We start from the raw sequence: 17356 nt of genomic DNA on the forward strand, positions 1-17356 counted from the left end.
GCATCCACCTAATTGTAATGCATTTCAGGGCTGCTGTAAAAAGAACATTTAACAAATACATTTTGGCCCGCCCTTGCAAACCATCAGGAATAATAGCAAGTAAGGCAACAGTAACATCCCTTGGGATGACCCCAGAAAAGATACGGTTTATAGCTCTATACACCTCATCCCAAAAGTTTTTGAATTTGGGGCAGGACCAAAAAACGTGTGTGTGGTTGGGGATCCTTGAACCACACAAGCTAAGGGATCCTAAGGTCCCAACACAAGCTTGGGACCTTAGGATCCATTTTAGCAACTACACCAGGGGTCCTGAAATATCTGCTAATAATTTTCCATTTAAATTCCCTCCATGTATTTGAGTTAGTAACTCGGTGAGCCTCAGAGCAGATATCCTCCCATGTTTTGTCCGAAATTATTTTGGCCATCTCTGCCTCCCATCTTTGTTTTGTCCAGGAGGGTTTCCACTTTGAAACTTTAAATCGTCTACAAAATCCTGCCTTAAGCTGACTTGGTGACTTCAAGAAATACAAATTACCTGCGTATTTGGCTTTGCGGTTACAGTTCGTGTGACTAAATGTGTCGTCTTCTTTTTTTTCTCCCCCCCAGGTAAATTGCAGTCGTTGAGTATTTATTATCATGCTACAGAAAACTTTCCCCAGAGTTGAAGTTGCACATATTTTGCACATGCACTGATTGAGTGCTACCACAAGCTTTTGCATGTGTCCATTCATTATTGAAGCTTACCTAAGTGTCGCTGTGTGATACCGAAGCAGTGCCTCACAAAATGATGAATTCCTCTTCCGGCCCACATGTTGTCACGTTACGACTCTCCAGCTTTATTGTATTTCATTGGTATTTTATGTGACAGACCAACACCAAGTAGCTCGTAGCATTGAAAAAGGAAAGGCGTACATGTGGACAAGCACAAATCTCAAATGTTTCATGTGATTTTTGTACTCAGCTCATCGAGTCGGTGCTTTGTAGAATCAAGTTTTTGCTAATTTAGACTGATGTTTGGGCCCATTCTTCTTTCCTATAGGTGGCTCAGGGCTCAGACTCGATCACACTGCTAGGAGAGCGTCTTGGAAGGTCAAGTTTTCATGACGCCATTTCTATTTATTTATTTATTTTGTCAAATAAGGTGATCAAAGTCTGAACTCAAATTCGGATCCCAAATTCAACTGAGAATTTAAGCAAAAATTGAAAGTTTCTTTTTCTTAGACATGCTTCGTCCAGTGGCTAGACGTGCAAAAATGGTAAAGACTTGCATGAAAAGGCTTCCAGTGAAAACTATGGGCCACATGTCATTGGCCTTCTGCTCTGCAAAGTACCACAATGTCAGAATTATAAAGTAGTAATTAAAATACTTGTTTTTGTTACTTTCAACGTGACAAAATGTGGAAATGGTTAAGGTTTATCAATACATTTCTAACATCCGGGTTCTTTTAACAGCTTGAAGACGAATTACGCAAAAGTACAAAGGCAGAATGAGGGTAATGTCTGATCTGTCGTTACATCACTGAGCTGCCTGTGAAGGCAGTGAATCAGCAGAAGTCACGCAGATATGATGTAACTCGGCGTCTCCAGAGATGTCCGCTTAAAGTGTGTGTGAGCAAACTTTGGCGATGTGTTCCCCTCCTCTACTCCCTGTTATCCTGAACTCTACTTTAACACTCATTTGATCCACCGCCTCAAAGGAAATCACACTCTCCTACTGTAAACACACTTTCAGTCACTTTCTAGAATCTCCCAAGTTCTCAGATGCGTCTTGTTTACGAAGAAGGCGGGGAGAGCATCAGTGCCAAAAAAAGAGAAAAGTTCTTGCATTTCATCTATGATTCTTCCACAAAAAAAAAAAAAATCATGATATGCTAAATTATTTTCATTGCCTATTGGGTAAAACAAGATGATGGAGATCATCTCGAGTTGCTGATGATTTAAGATCAGTGTGACATCACTGGGGCTTACCGTGTTAGTCAGGGTTTTTTTTTTTGACACGTCTTCGTTTCGTCTCTCTTTGTCTTTAAGCCCTGGGGCTTGATGATGCTGTTCGTATCGCTTTCTAAATTGCTATGCGATGGAACCGTTCCTCAACTATTTCCCAAGGCACCAACAGATCTTCTTAGACATCCAGACTCCACAGGTGGCTGATGACACGGAGATGGTTGTAGTACTTTTTGATGATCCGCTCCATATTTGTATTTTTTTTTTTTGCCAGCATATGACTTCATCAGGTCTAAAAATAGCGCAGAGAGCCAGTTTTACATTTGTTCCATTACGAACTCCACGAGCACAAAAGGGAAAATTCCTGTGTTGCACTGAGTTGTTGTCAAGAGCCGGCGAGTGCAGGACGTTGACGTCTTTGCATGCTTGTTGCCAGAGCAATCCTCCATTAAAGCCCTCATTGTTTTCAGAAAGGTGAGGCTCTTTCTGAAACCCCTGTGTGCGTTAATGAGGTGAGAGAGTTACAGTTACACAATTAGGACCGCGCCGCATTTAGGAGAGAAACGCACACAGACGCAGTGAACATAGGGTCATCATAAATCGCCACCGTGGTCCTTGAGGCGGCAAGTGCGAATGCGCACGTGTGCCGGAGTGAGGGGGGGGGTGGGAAGGAGGTCGGCCTTATTATTTGTCACACAGTAAGATGTGGATGTTTGAACAATGTCCGCTGTTTGAGGGGATGCAGTGGGTTTCCTCTTGGCTATAAAGCGGCCGGATCAGGTTCCTGTTGTGATAATCAGCTCCTGTTCCAGAGATCACATCGGTCTGGAGGAGCATGTAGCGCCGCAGAGGTCAGTCCGTGGACAGGACTTAATGTCACGGATGGTGAGCCTCGACATTTAGCCGTGCTCGGTCCCACTTTCTGAGCTCCCGTTGACATGAGATGAAGATTGGCTCCGGTTCTCCCCAAAGGGTTGTTTTTCCTATGAACTGCGCTGTGTAAACACCAGTCCAGCCCCTGCACTCTGGAACGTCTCACTTCTCTAGTCATATGTCATATGTCCGCCCCACACACACTTACACACACTTAGACACACAAAGACAAGTGAAGTTTGGTTTCAACATCATCCTCTTAACTCAGTTACTGTGACTTCTTTCCACACTGCGCCACGGTTTTATAATTTAATCACCACTCTGGCACTGTGAGATTGATTTTGAACTTATTTAGCAAACCGGGACTATTTTGTATAATTCTGTGATAAATCTGTGCCTAAACAAACACAGGTTAATAAATGTGCTACAGCATGGATTATGCTAATGACACACGACTTCATATTTCTGAGTCAACACATCACTGCGATTCGCTACGTGCGATAGCGTTCATAATACTACTGGGCGACGGGTCAGAATTACCTTCAACTTGACGCAGAAAAGGTTGCAAAAATACAAGATTAGAGATTTCCACTCGAATACATTCAGTAATTGAAGACTATTGAGTATTCAAGTTTAAAGTTTTATTCCTTTTTTTCAGATAAGGTTTATTTTTATTTTTTTTTATCTTTATCTGTGAGGCATGTGTTGTATCTTTGCCCACACCTAATTTTACACCTTGACAGAGAACCACAGGGCCGACATCACCACTTCCTACTGCTTGGAAGTGACAGAATAAAATAGTTAGTCATAACTCATATAATAAGAGAGAGATGTTTTCTACGGCAGAGTCAATAACGGACTACGATAACCTGTAAAAGTTGTGGCTTAAATGTGTGATTAAATAGTGCTGAGATGTTGTGAAATTTCCCCCTTTGATCAAAACATTTAAGTCGTTCTGAAGAACTGCAAAGCCAAACGATCTAACAGGACCATAAGCTGTCCCTTATCTAACGTACTCGCGTGTAGCCCTGTTGTTGAAGTTGAAGCTGCCATATATATTCAGTAATATTTTGCATGCTTAAAATTATTTGAGGCAAATACGGAATAGGGTATCTGCAGAGTAAACGTAGCTGTGTTTTGTTTTTTGACTACATTTTCATTAAAAGTCGCACAAGTGTTTCATTTATTCGTACTTTGCTTTTTTTCTGATCAGACAAAATCCTAAGTTGCTCGTTCACATGGGCCGGGGGGCTGGAGGTGTTTCATGCTGAGATGCTGGAGGGGAAGCGACAGGGAGGATGAAAAGCAGAAGTGAAGTGGCTTTCTTAGCGGGGCATAAAAGTCTTTGTGTTATTCACACATGCTGAGTCTTTATTTAAAGATGGTCTGTCTTTAGTTGAGCCACCCTGTGGCTTTTCGATAAACCCACACGGCTGAAACAAAAGTGACACGACTGGACAAACGTAAATAATCCCACCCTAAAATTGACAGCGTTTGTAATTTAGCGTTTTTGAATGAAATGAGCCCTGAATTGACGACGGCAGAAAGTTAACCACAGCAGGAAGTAGTTGTTAGATTATTGGTTCATATCAAATATTGGCTTATTGTTTAATCATTCTGAAACAAGCTTGAAATTAAGCAAAATGAAATCTCAATGTCTGGTAATGATTCGGTGTAGAAAATGCAATGAAAATTTTTTTGTGTAGCCCATACACCAAGAAAAGACAACGAGTCCCATTTAAGGATTTCTTTTCCTTTAGTTTCTCAGTCAAAACTTATATTTTTGAAATGATTTCAAAAAGTAAGTTATATGAAAGAATTTCACAGCGTCCAAAACTTCAACATGCAGATGATGCCGTTTTCTCATAGCAATTTTACAGTAGCTGCTAAAATGGCAGTAAAAATTTTACGTTCCCTCTCATTAACGGTGCCTCGTTTCTTTGTTTGCAACCAAGGAAAACAAGTGTTTGGGAATAGAATCAAATGACTGAGTGAAGAACGTCTAATCCATAATTAATTTAACTTATAATGAGTTCATCGGTCCAAAGATTGAACAGGAAGCAGTGGGAAACCTGACGCTTGACAACATAAAGGATACAGTGCGAGAGCCGCCTCCCCTCCAGGCAAGGCATGCTGCCTGTACAGTAAATGCAATGACACATGCAGCTTTTCACACTCACATAATCCCAAGTAAGAACATTCTCCTAACCTTTTACATGCACAACCTGCTGTTCGCCGTGTACACAAACACGTGGGGTGATTACGTAGCTGTACGTATTTCTCATAAAGCTAAAATCGAAATCAGATATTTTATCCTCGTCCTGCTCTCTGCTCTCACAGCGAACTGAATGCGAGATTAAGAAAAGTGGGGTATTTTTCTGAAGGCAGCAGTGGTTTGTGGAGTCTGAACCTTTTGCATTTCAGTGGTGTGGTAAAGAGGTGTGGTCTACGTAGACTTGGCAGTCACTTTCTGCGGTCGGTGCGTCGAGTGTTTTTTGAGCGGTCGGTGGAGGGTTTTATGACTTGCCTTGTTTCTTGAGTTTTGCGGATCGAGAGGAGCGGCGACGGCAACGGCGGGGAGTTTATGGTAGACTGGCTGACATTAAGAGTCGCCTGTAGAAGATGATTGGTGGTGGATTTGTGCGCTTGAAGTCTGTTCTGATCTCGGCTCTGTGGGTGTTTTGTAATTACAGATGGCAGCGCTGGGCCTCAGTTGTGGCGGTCCTATGTTACTGATTCATGTAGCTATTACATGAATCACTGCTGTCACAGAGCTTTTGGGCTGTTGTTGGAAAAGAGTAAAGTCTGAGTTTATTGATGTCTGTATTGTCTAATTGTCCAGGAGCCAGAACCGTTCCCTGCAGGCGTCTGTCAGGATTAAAAAGAAACCTAAAACTTAAGAGAGAAAATCTGAAAAAAGTCAAATAAAAATGAGGGAAAAATCTCTGCCACGTTGTTCCTGTTCCATTGCATGTTTTATTTCAGGCCTAAAAATACTTTTTCACCCCAATTAACAGAAATAGTTTTCAGTTTAATCTGTATTTGGAAAAAGACAGTCGCCATGTTTATATCAATATTTTCTGAAGCCCATTTTGATGTGTTGCATTAGAAAAGATGAGAAATAGATGAAAATTTTAGAATTCAAAACAACTTTTTAATTTTCTCAAAAAAGGTTTTATGTGGTGTGGGTTTTTTGTTTTTCTGAAAAAGAGTTACTGCGCTAAAGGGGAGATGGAAACACATTTTTGTTGTAACAAACATTTATGTACCTCATGCGACTGTTTCAGCTGTCGGCATGAATTAAAACTGTGTTTCTTTCTCTGTCTCAACATGCAGCTTGCCCCATAATATACTCCATTATCAGTAAGCGCCATTCACTTTAGAGTCTAATTTTAGTTTTCAGTGAAGTTTGAGTTTGAAGCTTGAGTAGATGCTAAGCATTGATCCTTGGCATTTGATCTTTTCTATCTTCTGACAAAGTCTTTATAGATTTCCATATTTCAAAGACAATGATACCATTCTGCTGACTCCTGCTCTACTTGCCTTGAATATTGGATAGTCGTCTTTCAATGGGATGCTATTTCAAGTTTCCTGCCATTGTGTTTGTGGACCATCATTGAAAAACTGTGTTGTTGTTTTTTTAAATCATAAAACAAAAACGGAATAACACCAAGGTTCCCTTTTTTAGCATCCTATATGAGTGATTTGCATGGTTGGCATTAGCTACCCTCATCGAACTCAAGTCACTGCTGTTAATTTACAAAGTCCTTAACAAAATGGCTCCCATCTACTTCAAGGCTCTCGCAAAGACTTTGTCACAACAGAGTCGCTCTGACCACCAAAGGATTGTCAAGCAAATCCAGACTATTGTCTTGAATTTTATGAAGACCCAATGGTCATTTCATGTGTTGTGAAATGTCCTACCATGCTCTACCAGAACAGAGGCATCCTTGTCCGTCTTTAAAAAAGACTCTTGCAGTCCTGACTCTTCAGAAAGTATCTCTTACTCTTATGACTGCCCTGGTCTCTCTGCTGCACTCTGTCTTCACCTCCCTCCATTTCTACACTGTCGCCCATTTCTGATAGCATTTCTACACTAATGCTATCAAACGATCCTTTGATGAGGATAGCTAATGCTAGCCATGTAAATCACTCATATAGGATGCTAAAAAAGGGAACCTTGGTGTAATTCGGTTTTTGTTTTGTGATTAAAAAAAAACAGGTTCTGTCACCGTTGACGGAACCTGTCAAATTGTCTATTTTTTTTTTACTGTTAGCTTTAATATTCACTGCATTGTATCCTTGTTTGAAAGCCGCTTTGAATAAAAAGTGCCTGCCAAATGCATAAACATCTGCAACTAATGAGCAACAGGCTATGTAGAATGGCTTTGTTCAGTAAAAATCAAGTGAATAACATTTATTACTTGGATGACTGTAGTTTATTGTTTTGGTTTGATTTACTTCATTGACTCCCTTGACACGGTTAATGTTTGATTCGCTCTCAAAATAGGTCAGAGGTCTTGAATGTGTGTCGAAAAGACGACCTTTATGTGCTTTTTGTGTCTTGTTGTTGACTGTGGTCAGCGGCGGTAGCCAGCAGCTGGGGCGTGGTGGACTCGCTGTGTGTCTTGGCAGCGTTACAAGCCAGGCCTGGATTTTGTGATGTGGTTGATTTGGAGAGCATGTTGGGGAACTAAGAGACAGACTGTGTTTGTGCTGTAGGGGGAAAAAAAAGAGGGAAAGGGGGGGGGGGGAAGGACAGGGTGTGTGTGTTTGTGTTTGTTAGGAGGGTGTGCCTGTTGGTTAGCCAGAAGGTGTATTTGTGTTATTGTGTCATTTAAAGGTGGAGACCACGCTCCCCCTTCCTGTAAGTAGTTAGAGTCTGGCCAGATGGTGAATCTTGTCTCAACAATGGGAAAGCAACACAACAAGTGAGCAGATATAACCATTTTGAATGTTTTTACGTGAGCTAACGTGTGAGGGAGCTGTCTGTCCAACTGGATAGCTTAAATCTTTTTTTTTCTGTTCCTCATTTTGAGCTTATTTTTTACGTGCTACAAGAGAAATGATTTTAAAACTGTGTGCGTGTGGGTGTGTGTCTGTGGTGTCCTGTGTGGTGTGGCCACTGAAGTGAACCAGACTGCGTTAACTATTCATGAGGGCAGGGTTTCCCTGTAACAGCCTCCCTCGCTCAGTTGACTTCTGATAGACGTTCTCATCTCATATCCGTGGAAACACCTGAACATGTTTGTGTGAACACTTGGATATGACTAATAGGAAGATAGGAAGCAGTTACTCCTTTGTGTGTCCGTCCACATTGACCGAGTTGTTTGACATGCGACCTGGTCGTATTAGCATGCGTGCTAATGTGCGTGTGTTTGTTTCCCTGAGCTTATGAATCCTAAAATTGTGAATCTATTGCACTTCTGGGATTCTGGGGACATGTTTACACTCTTTCCTCAAAGGTTATCGAAACTTTATGTAGATTAAAATTTGCTTTAGGAGTCATATTGCTTGAGATGTAGGCTGCGTACAGTAAGTGTGCACTTTTGGAGTTTTATTATTATTTTTTTTTACCTATTTCTACATTATTTTTTAATAGTTGATGTAAAATTATGACCTTGTAAAAATCCTCCTCAAGGTTCTGATTTTTAATATTTAATTTTGTCAGGGTATAAGAATGCAAAGACAAAAATAGTTAATATTTAAAAAATAAAATAAATTTGCAAACAAAAGCTAGAAGTGCACATGTTGCATTTGTGTCTTGATGGTTCTGTTAAATTGTTTTCTACTGTTTTTGGGATATTCTTCTAATAATATATTTATAATTTATAGTTTTACTGAAACACGTTGTGTTCCTAACAGCTCCATAAAACAATGAAATGTTTATCACAAGCCTGATTTGCTATTTAAAGCTTTTTTTTCTTTCTTTTTTTTTTGGTGAGAAAATTTGATCGTGATGAATTTAAGAATTTAACATTTACCTTTAGTTCACCACAATAAGCATCACTTTCTTGGTTGAATTATGTTTGAGGTTCTTATTTTTACTCTTGTCTTGTGTTATACGTATTTCAGGGTTCAGTTCCTAATAAACCAGCAAACCATTGCCCAGCTGAGACAGATCTTGCAAAAATACGAGTACACAACCTTTACATTTCAACGACTTATTATTATTTTGTATCTAAGCAGAGTTGACTTTTTTTTTTTAGGTTTTCCAGTTTGGCTTCATCTTTCTTTAATGCATAATAAAACACTGGCATCTGTCATGTCTGATTTTGTGAAGCTGAAAGTAGGGATGTGCCGATCAGGTTTTTTCCTGCCGATACCGATTCCGATCACCCATGAGGGCCGATCACCGATACCGATCACATAATTATTTAAAACACTACTGGTTACATTATGTGGAAAAAGGAACCATAAATGCACCTTAATTTAGACAAAAACTTGTTTTTAATAAGTTTTTCCAAGAAAACTAAACAAAACAGGCATTGTTTACCTGCTATCTGATCCTCCGTATGTCTTTTTTACTGCAGTGAGCCTCGATGTAGCCAAACTCCGTCAAGTATGGCATTGTTTTTATGCCATATTAGAATCGTTGTGTTGATGCATTTTGACGTGCTTCAATTTTCCGCCGCAACACGCAAACTTCCCCATTCACTCAGTGCGTTATAGTTCCACATCGCTTAGGATTTGTTGCTGCGCGTTTGCGCAGTGTGAAGGAAAGAGGAGTTCAGCTTCACAGGCAGGCTGCGAAATGAGATGCAGGTGATCGGTATCGGCAACAAGAGACCGTGATCGGCGATCAGCGATCATACACTTTTTCACGGAAATCGGCCGATTATGATCGGTGGCCGATCGATCGGCTAGCTGAAAGCAGATTTAAGTAACTTTTAAAGCTAATAATGATCTAATAATTTAAGTATTAACACTAAATATGACTTGGGCTGTACTTTATTTCTTCAACAGTTTCACACAATTGAATTTGTCTACAAACTGTAAATTGCTGAGTTAAAATCACCCATGGTTAAATGAATATTTTCCTTCTTGTTGCAGTTCCCAGAGTGTGGATTTTATGGCATCTATGACAAGATTTTGCTGTTCAAGCATGACACAACCTCCAACAATGTCCTGCAACGGGTCAAATCCACAAGTGACATTCAGGAGGGAGATCTGGTGGAAGTGGTGCTTTCAGGTGAGTCTTTCCCCAACAACAGTGCAGCTCTTCCTGTCTTCCTACCTGCTTCAGTTCTGAACAGACGTCCTTATTTTACCGAAGCTTGTCACACACACGTACACACACACGCCCACACACGCACCCCCCCCACCCCACACACACACACACACACGTGGCTACTTTGTTCCTTTACTGTTTCAAACATCATCAGAGAGAAAATCAATCTGCTTTCCAATTTTTACCTGCACCTAATCAATCAAACATTTCTGCTTTATGTTGAGTTATGCTGACATGACTTTTTTTTTTTTTTCTAACACCCACAGTTGCCACTGTGTTTAACTTTTGTCCCTTTTTAGCGGCAGCCACATTTGAGGATTTCCAGATTCGGCCCCATGCGCTCAACGTGCACTCGTACCGAGCCCCGGCCTTCTGCGATCACTGCGGAGAGATGCTGTTCGGACTGGTCAGACAAGGCCTGAAGTGTGATGGTGAGAAGCAGAGGATGCTACAATAATCAGAAAAGACATGCAATGGCACCTAAAGACATATTTTCTGAAGTGATCTCTTACAACCCACAAATGTTCTTCTTCTCCTCCTTTCTGCTGCACTGTTTGTTTCTACCTACCTTATTTTTTTGATCTTTGCTTCCCCCTGCAGGATGTGGGCTGAACTACCACAAGCGCTGCGCATTCAGCATACCCAATAACTGCAGTGGAGCGCGCAAGCGACGGCTGTCCACCACCTCTCTGAGCAGCAGTCAGTCCCTGCGTCTCTCCACCAGCGATTCGGTCTACAGCGTGGGGACAGCCTCCACCTGCTCTGAAGAAACCAGTTTAATTCGCTCTCACACACAAATGGTAATTCATGCACAGAGCGCTGCGGTGTATGTCAGTTTGATAAATGAAGCTTGGATAAATAAATAAAGCTAGACCATTTCCTCAAATAGCTGATAATATTCATTGAATTACTAATTTTAAAAAAAACGTGTTTTTTTGACAATGGAGACATTTTTACTCAGGCCTTCAAACATGTTTGCTCTAAATGTTTTTCAGGCATGCAGTTTTAGAGGTTTCCAGATATCCATCTAAAAACCTCCAAAATACCTTGCAGAACTACATTCCACACATAGTTGTCGACAATCACAGCAATTTTACACAAACGGCAACACAGTTGGTTAGTTAAAGTAAACGGCTTTTTAAATGTAGCTGTTAAAAAAAAAAAAGAAATGTAACGTTTCTGATCTATCAAAACGTTGTCTGGGGACTTTCATGGGTTTGGGATCATCGTTTGACTCCCCAACTATCAACTGGCTCACACTCATCATGCTGCTGTTGTGCAATATTTTTGGACAGCTACATGCAATTGTTTTGGGTAAAGAAACACTCAGAGATCCGTTTTAGCTGCAAACGTTGCAGTGATACATCTGTTGATATCTGCTAACCACTCGACATGATACATATATCCAGAGATGCACTATGCAGCAAATAACTTTGCACTGACTATGCACAATGTTTAGAAGCAGCACGTGATGATTCTGCTTTCTGAAATAATGTTTTTTGAAAGGATGTAAAGCGTTTGTGTTTAATTTTCTAATCGTTACACTAACAACTAAAACATTGATTGTATTCAAACTTACAAATGCAATGTCTCTGAAGCGTTACTGTCTTGATAGTGTTATGCCACGAAGATGGCATAACACTTATATCTTATATCTTCTTATATACGAAGATATAAGAAATATATTACGCCTCTGTATTTCATGAAGTTGAGGATTGAAGCTTATTTATGCCTTCCATTTTTAATCTGAAACTTTATTTTCCAACTTTGAAGTTGTCGCTATAGAAATATCAAATTCAATCGGAATGGCACGGATTTGAAAACTGTTTATTTACACCTCTGACAATTTGTGTCTCATTAAATACATAATTACTGACATGTCCGATACAGCAATGATGATAAAACTCATGTTGAAGCAACACTTTACTTTCTCCTTTGATGATTATTTGCAATTGCCCCACACTATTTGTAATATTTATTAAGAGCCTTAGACCCTGCACATATCAATCAGTTTATATCTTTGTTCTTTTTGTTTTTTACTTTAAAGTTGGCTTTAATGTAATTCACATATCCAGATTCCAACTTTACACAGAAACACTTAAAGTAGCAAGTGAAATTTTGTTGTTTTTTTCATACCGTGAAATACTGAGGATACACTGCTGGCCAATTTAATTAACTAGTTTCATATGTAGTTTATGTAATGAAAACAAATTGCCAAAAGTAGATGATAATATTCTTTCTTCTCTTTAAGCTAAATCACCTTCAATATTACAATTTTTTCTTTTCCCTTCTCTTTCTTCCAAGCCTCGGACTCCTAGTGAGGCGCGGCGCTTCTACACAGGCCGGCCTGTTCATCTGGACAAGATCCTGATGACGAAAGTGAAGGTGCCCCACACATTTGCTATTCACTCGTACACACGGCCAACGGTGTGCCAGTACTGCAAGAGACTTCTCCGAGGATTGTTCAGGCAGGGCCTACAGTGCAAAGGTGAGCACAGACGAACAGGGGTGTGTTTTTAAATCACTTCTGTGAAGTAAAATATTAAATAATCATTTGATGCTTAATGGCTCCGTTGAAATGAACCTTTCCTTGTATTTCTCCTAGACTGTAAATTCAATTGTCATAAACGCTGTGCATACAAGGTTCCTAATGATTGCCTCGGGGAGACCATTGGAGGTGAGCAAAGACATAAAACCTACGTCTAATGCATCTACATGGCTGCGTCGTGTGTAAGCTGCATGGATTTGAGGAAAACATGCATGTTTTCTTTGTTAGAACTAATATAACCATGTTACATATCTAAATAGTCCAAATGACATATTGTCTAATAATACTAAAACTCACTGGCCCTAATGTTTTTATCTCTTCAGACAACAGAAGTAACTGTGGTAAGTATAATCAATGCTCGGATGCATGCAAGCATGAGGCCTGGTCGTTGCTTTCCTGCTCTATTTCGCTCGATTCAAATCTCGCTTACAGTTCTGTGCGAAGCAAAGCGGAGTACAAGGTGCTGGTTTTTATCAGGCTGGTGAAGCTGTGCTTTTCTCTTAAAATTCAGCTGAACAGTGTTTTTACTATTTCTGAGTGCCAGTAGTACCGTATTTTTCGGACTACAAGCCGCTACTTTTCCCCCACGCTTTGAACTGTGTACTCTGTGTATTTTTCTTCAACCACCAGGGGGCGCTTTAGTAGGAAATGAATCATTGGAAGTCAAAATTGGAAATCAAAGAAGAAAGCGCTAATTTTCATTTAGAACAAGCACATGCTAACTAGAGGCACGACGGAGAAACGTTTTCAAACTCATACCTCCTCCTCATCATCGAAACAACAGGAAGAAGTTCATATGATGCCGCTTTTAAGTTGAAGGTTATCGATCTGGCAGTACAGATCTGATAGCCGCTGCTTGTAAGATCTGCATGAACAAATCCACAGTTCGGTGTTGAAGACTGCGTCCTAAATAGCAGATTTATTAAAGACACAGCCCTCTGCTGCGTCCTTGAGAAAAACCGAGAGCTGCGGAGATACCAGCGGCTTATAGCCCGGTGCGGCTTGTGTAGTTTTACGTTTCCAGTTTAAAAAAAAAAAAAAAAAACTTTGTGGGTGCGGCTTATAGTCGGAAAATACGGTAATAATTGTAATGGCAGAGCAGTAGCAAACGGTGGTGGCTTTCACGGTATGTTGAGTAGATTTGTTTTAATCCAGTACAACTCAGACCCTCTCTCCTCTTTGCTCTTGCATTAGATATGCTGAGTCCCAGCGCCGACACCGAAGTGCCCATGGACTTCAGTAGTGAGTACGACACCTCGGACAAGTCTTCAATGGATGACTCGGATGAGGCCTGCAGCATCCCCGGATCCTTTTCTCCAGACAACAACCAGGATGGGACAGGTGGAGACCAAAGGTATGAGACGACTGCTTTCCAAACTATTGTTATTTACTTACAAACCTTTGGCACAATAAGCAAAATAGTGAAAAGAAAAAATACTCATAGGTCACAAAAATGTATGTTGTAAATATTTTATATTGAAATGCTCTTTTTAGTTTTATTTTTTTACTGTGACCATTCTTTATTTTTACACACTCAACAGCTTGCTGTTTTTCTACAATGCATCCTCGTGCTGCATGCTAACTGTGGTCCTTTTACAATTTCAACTGCATTTCAAAGTAACGCCATTAATGATAATAACAATCAGCACAGGACATGGCTAATTAATGCCTAATTATACTGTACGTCCATCAGGAGGTTGATTTGGTTTAAACTCATGCTTTTATTATAATAGTTTATCCCCGTATATTCAAACTTACAAAGAATCTATTTCTTTGCTGTAAAACTCACACAGAGGTTTTTCATTTTAAGACGCCTCAATTTGCGTTTTATTTTATTTTATTTTTTCTAGTGCTAATATCCCACTGATGAGGGTTGTCCAGTCGGTGAGGCAAACGACTCGACGATCCAGCACAGCAATTAAGGAAGGATGGATGGTTCACTACAGCAACAAGGACACTCTGGTACATATCCCGTAATTCCAAAACGAAGGTCTGAAATCCAAGTCTAAATGACTTCTACTGGGAAAGAAAATTAACTTTAAGGTTCAAATCAATTCATTACAGGAATAAATTGGATTTTCTTTGCATACTTTCCATAAATTACAGCAGAAACATTGCTTCTGCTTTCTGTTGAGTAGCTTTTCTCCCAGCAGTTTTGACCTTCATCGCTTGGTTTCAGCCTTTATTGCGTCTTTTTTTATTTTTTTCCTCCCATACTTTAATGTGCCGGTGTGCTTTTGGGAGTGTATTAGGCGGAAATTGAAGACAGAGTCGACTCTTTCCGTCGACGCTGAAGCACTCAGCAAATATGTGGTGAATTCAGTCTGAAATTGGATTTGCTACCCGGTCTTTCTACTGATGTGCAAAAGCTACATTTGACCTTTAGAGAAATGTATTTATCTCTGTAGTCTCTTAGACTGTTCCCTCTCTAGCTGCACTTACACTCTTTCCCTTTTCTTTTGTTAAACCTTCTTTTTTTTATGTTTACCCTTGCGTCATGTAGCTTATCTGCTGTGTTATCTTATGTGACCACTTCAGATCTGAATGATGCTTTTTCATGCAGCTCTTCCTCACTTGCTGTCCTTTTACCCATCGTGTTCCTCAGTGTTGTGTCTTACCTCTCCAACCCTAATCCCCGACAGAGAAAGAGGCACTACTGGCGTCTGGACTGCAAGTGCATCATCTTGTTCCAGAACAACACCTCCAACAAATACTACAAGGTACGCTTTGCTGATTCTAGACGTGTGCATATGACTTGTACACTTTCTGTTTTCCTCACCGATGCATTGCATGTTACTGCAGGAGATCCCCCTCTCTGAGATTCTGGAGGTGCGTCCTGCTACTGACTTCACTCTCGTCCCACAAGGCACCAACCCTCACTGCTTTGAGCTCGTCACCGGCACTATGTGCTACTTTGTCGGGGAGGACCCCAACACCCTTCCCTCACTGTCCACCAGCAACCCCCAGGCCCTTCCTCAGACGCCCCCGTCCCCCAGCATGGTGCAGCCCAATAGTGGCATTGGGCGGGAGGTGGCAAACGCCTGGGAGTGCGCCATTCGCCAGGCGCTCATGCCAGTCATCTTTCAGGATGCCCCGCCGGCTGAGGGGCATACGCCGCACAGTAAGTTTAAGGATATAAAAAAAAAGAGCAAGCGCTTAAATAAAGCATGCTAAGACGTTTCTTTGGAAACGTAGCTTGTTGTATGTGGTAGTGCAGTCAAATTGTTCCATTGATTTTGAGGGACTATTCAGAAACATGTTGTGTGCCACACCCAACCTGTGGATGTTGTTTCAGGACAAGCCTCTATCAGCATTTCTGTCTCCAACAGCCAAATCCAAGAGAATGTGGTATGTCTTTTCACTCAGTTTTCTTTGGTCCAAGTTTTTATTTATTTACTTTTCATCAAACAGCATTTTCACTTGGAGAAATCCTTTTCTCTCTTGCAGGATATTGGCACTGTGTACCAGATTTTTGCTGACGAAGTGCTTGGATCTGGTCAGTTTGGCGTAGTTTATGGAGGTACGTGAACATACGCAGTCACAATGACAAAGCTATAGGTTGCTGTGTCATGTGAAAAACACGTGCATGTACATATATTTAACACAAAACAACACAAGCAAATGTAATGTTGGTACTTGCGTTTAAGAAGAAACAAATGGAAAAAAAAAAAGAAAAATAAACAATACTGGACTGATGATTTTACTCAAGCCCTAACAGAAGAACATCTGCTTTTCAAACATTTTAAAGCTTACATTAATAATTTCAGGAAAGCATAGAAAGACGGGGAGAGACGTTGCTGTCAAAGTCATCGATAAGCTTCGATTTCCCACCAAACAGGAGAGCCAGCTGAGGAACGAGGTGGCCATCCTGCAAGTAAGAACACACACGTTATGCCATCTGCTCAATAATATGCTTTTAAGAACCTTATTTAAAGTCTTAAAATGACACAAGAACTAGCATTTTGACAGGCATCCCAGTAATGAATATTGTACTCGATTTAGTAAAAGAATATTGAAAGGTAAACTGATTCTTGATATCTTTAGTGTTTGTTTTTTCATAAATTGTCATCTGTATTTTTCTAATTTCTCTTAAAAATGTGCTTATTATTAATTAGTCACCTACCAAGAGACGTAAAGATAATAAAATAACTACAGACTATCGAACAGTTTTATGCCAGACATTTTGACGAACATCCCTAACAAAACAACCTTCAACATGAAAGTGTCTGTTGCAAATAGAAAGTCATTTAAATCAGTATCTGAATCAGAGGATAAGGCTTTACATTAAAGTAGAGGAAACTAGAAATAATACAAACAAAAGCATGGAGCCAAATGTTGTAATAATGGAGGTGACCAGCAGAGGGCACTGTGTGTTGAAGCTGGAGAATGCCCACAATGTGTTGAGCAATAAAGACGAAGCACTAGCTTACTCAATGGCGTCAATCTTTTACACACTGAAAACATTTGACTCGTACTCCTACACTGTAACTTGTTTGGACTCGTTCATTAACTTGAAATATTATGACAGAGTCCATTTATTTAAACTTTATTGCCAAGTAAAGCACATTATGTAGCTTAATTACACACAGATTGATGTTTGACAGCCTTTATTCCTGTTGATTATGATGATTTTCCGCTTACAGTTAAAGAAAACAGGATGTTTAAGATTAGAATATTACATGAGACCAGTAAAAAACATTTTAATGCAGAAATGTAGCCTTTCTGAAAAGTATGTTTAATACCTGCATAAAGGTTGTCAA

At 40.2% G+C, this 17356-nt stretch overlaps 1 protein-coding gene across 2 annotated transcripts in view; it reads left to right on the forward strand.

Moving 5' to 3' along the window:
- The window catches only part of prkd2 (protein kinase D2), a 52994-nt gene that overhangs the window by 19363 nt on the left and 16275 nt on the right, over window positions 1–17356 (forward strand). Inside the window, exons 2-14 of one of the 2 annotated variants that reach the window (XM_008425721.3) lie at window positions 9871–10009; window positions 10348–10479; window positions 10649–10848; window positions 12353–12536; window positions 12654–12725; window positions 12920–12937; window positions 13791–13950; window positions 14447–14558; window positions 15239–15316; window positions 15399–15717; window positions 15892–15944; window positions 16044–16116; window positions 16364–16470. In XM_008425721.3, the coding sequence (XP_008423943.1) occupies window positions 9871–10009; window positions 10348–10479; window positions 10649–10848; window positions 12353–12536; window positions 12654–12725; window positions 12920–12937; window positions 13791–13950; window positions 14447–14558; window positions 15239–15316; window positions 15399–15717; window positions 15892–15944; window positions 16044–16116; window positions 16364–16470 (1647 nt within the window). The remainder of the gene's footprint in view (window positions 1–9870; window positions 10010–10347; window positions 10480–10648; window positions 10849–12352; window positions 12537–12653; window positions 12726–12919; window positions 12938–13790; window positions 13951–14446; window positions 14559–15238; window positions 15317–15398; window positions 15718–15891; window positions 15945–16043; window positions 16117–16363; window positions 16471–17356) is intronic. The other variant, XM_008425722.3, reaches the window with a different exon arrangement.

This window comes from Poecilia reticulata, chromosome 13, assembly GCF_904066995.2.
Source record: "Poecilia reticulata chromosome 13, P_reticulata-male-v2, whole genome shotgun sequence".
Lineage (NCBI taxonomy): Eukaryota > Metazoa > Chordata > Actinopteri > Cyprinodontiformes > Poeciliidae > Poecilia > Poecilia reticulata.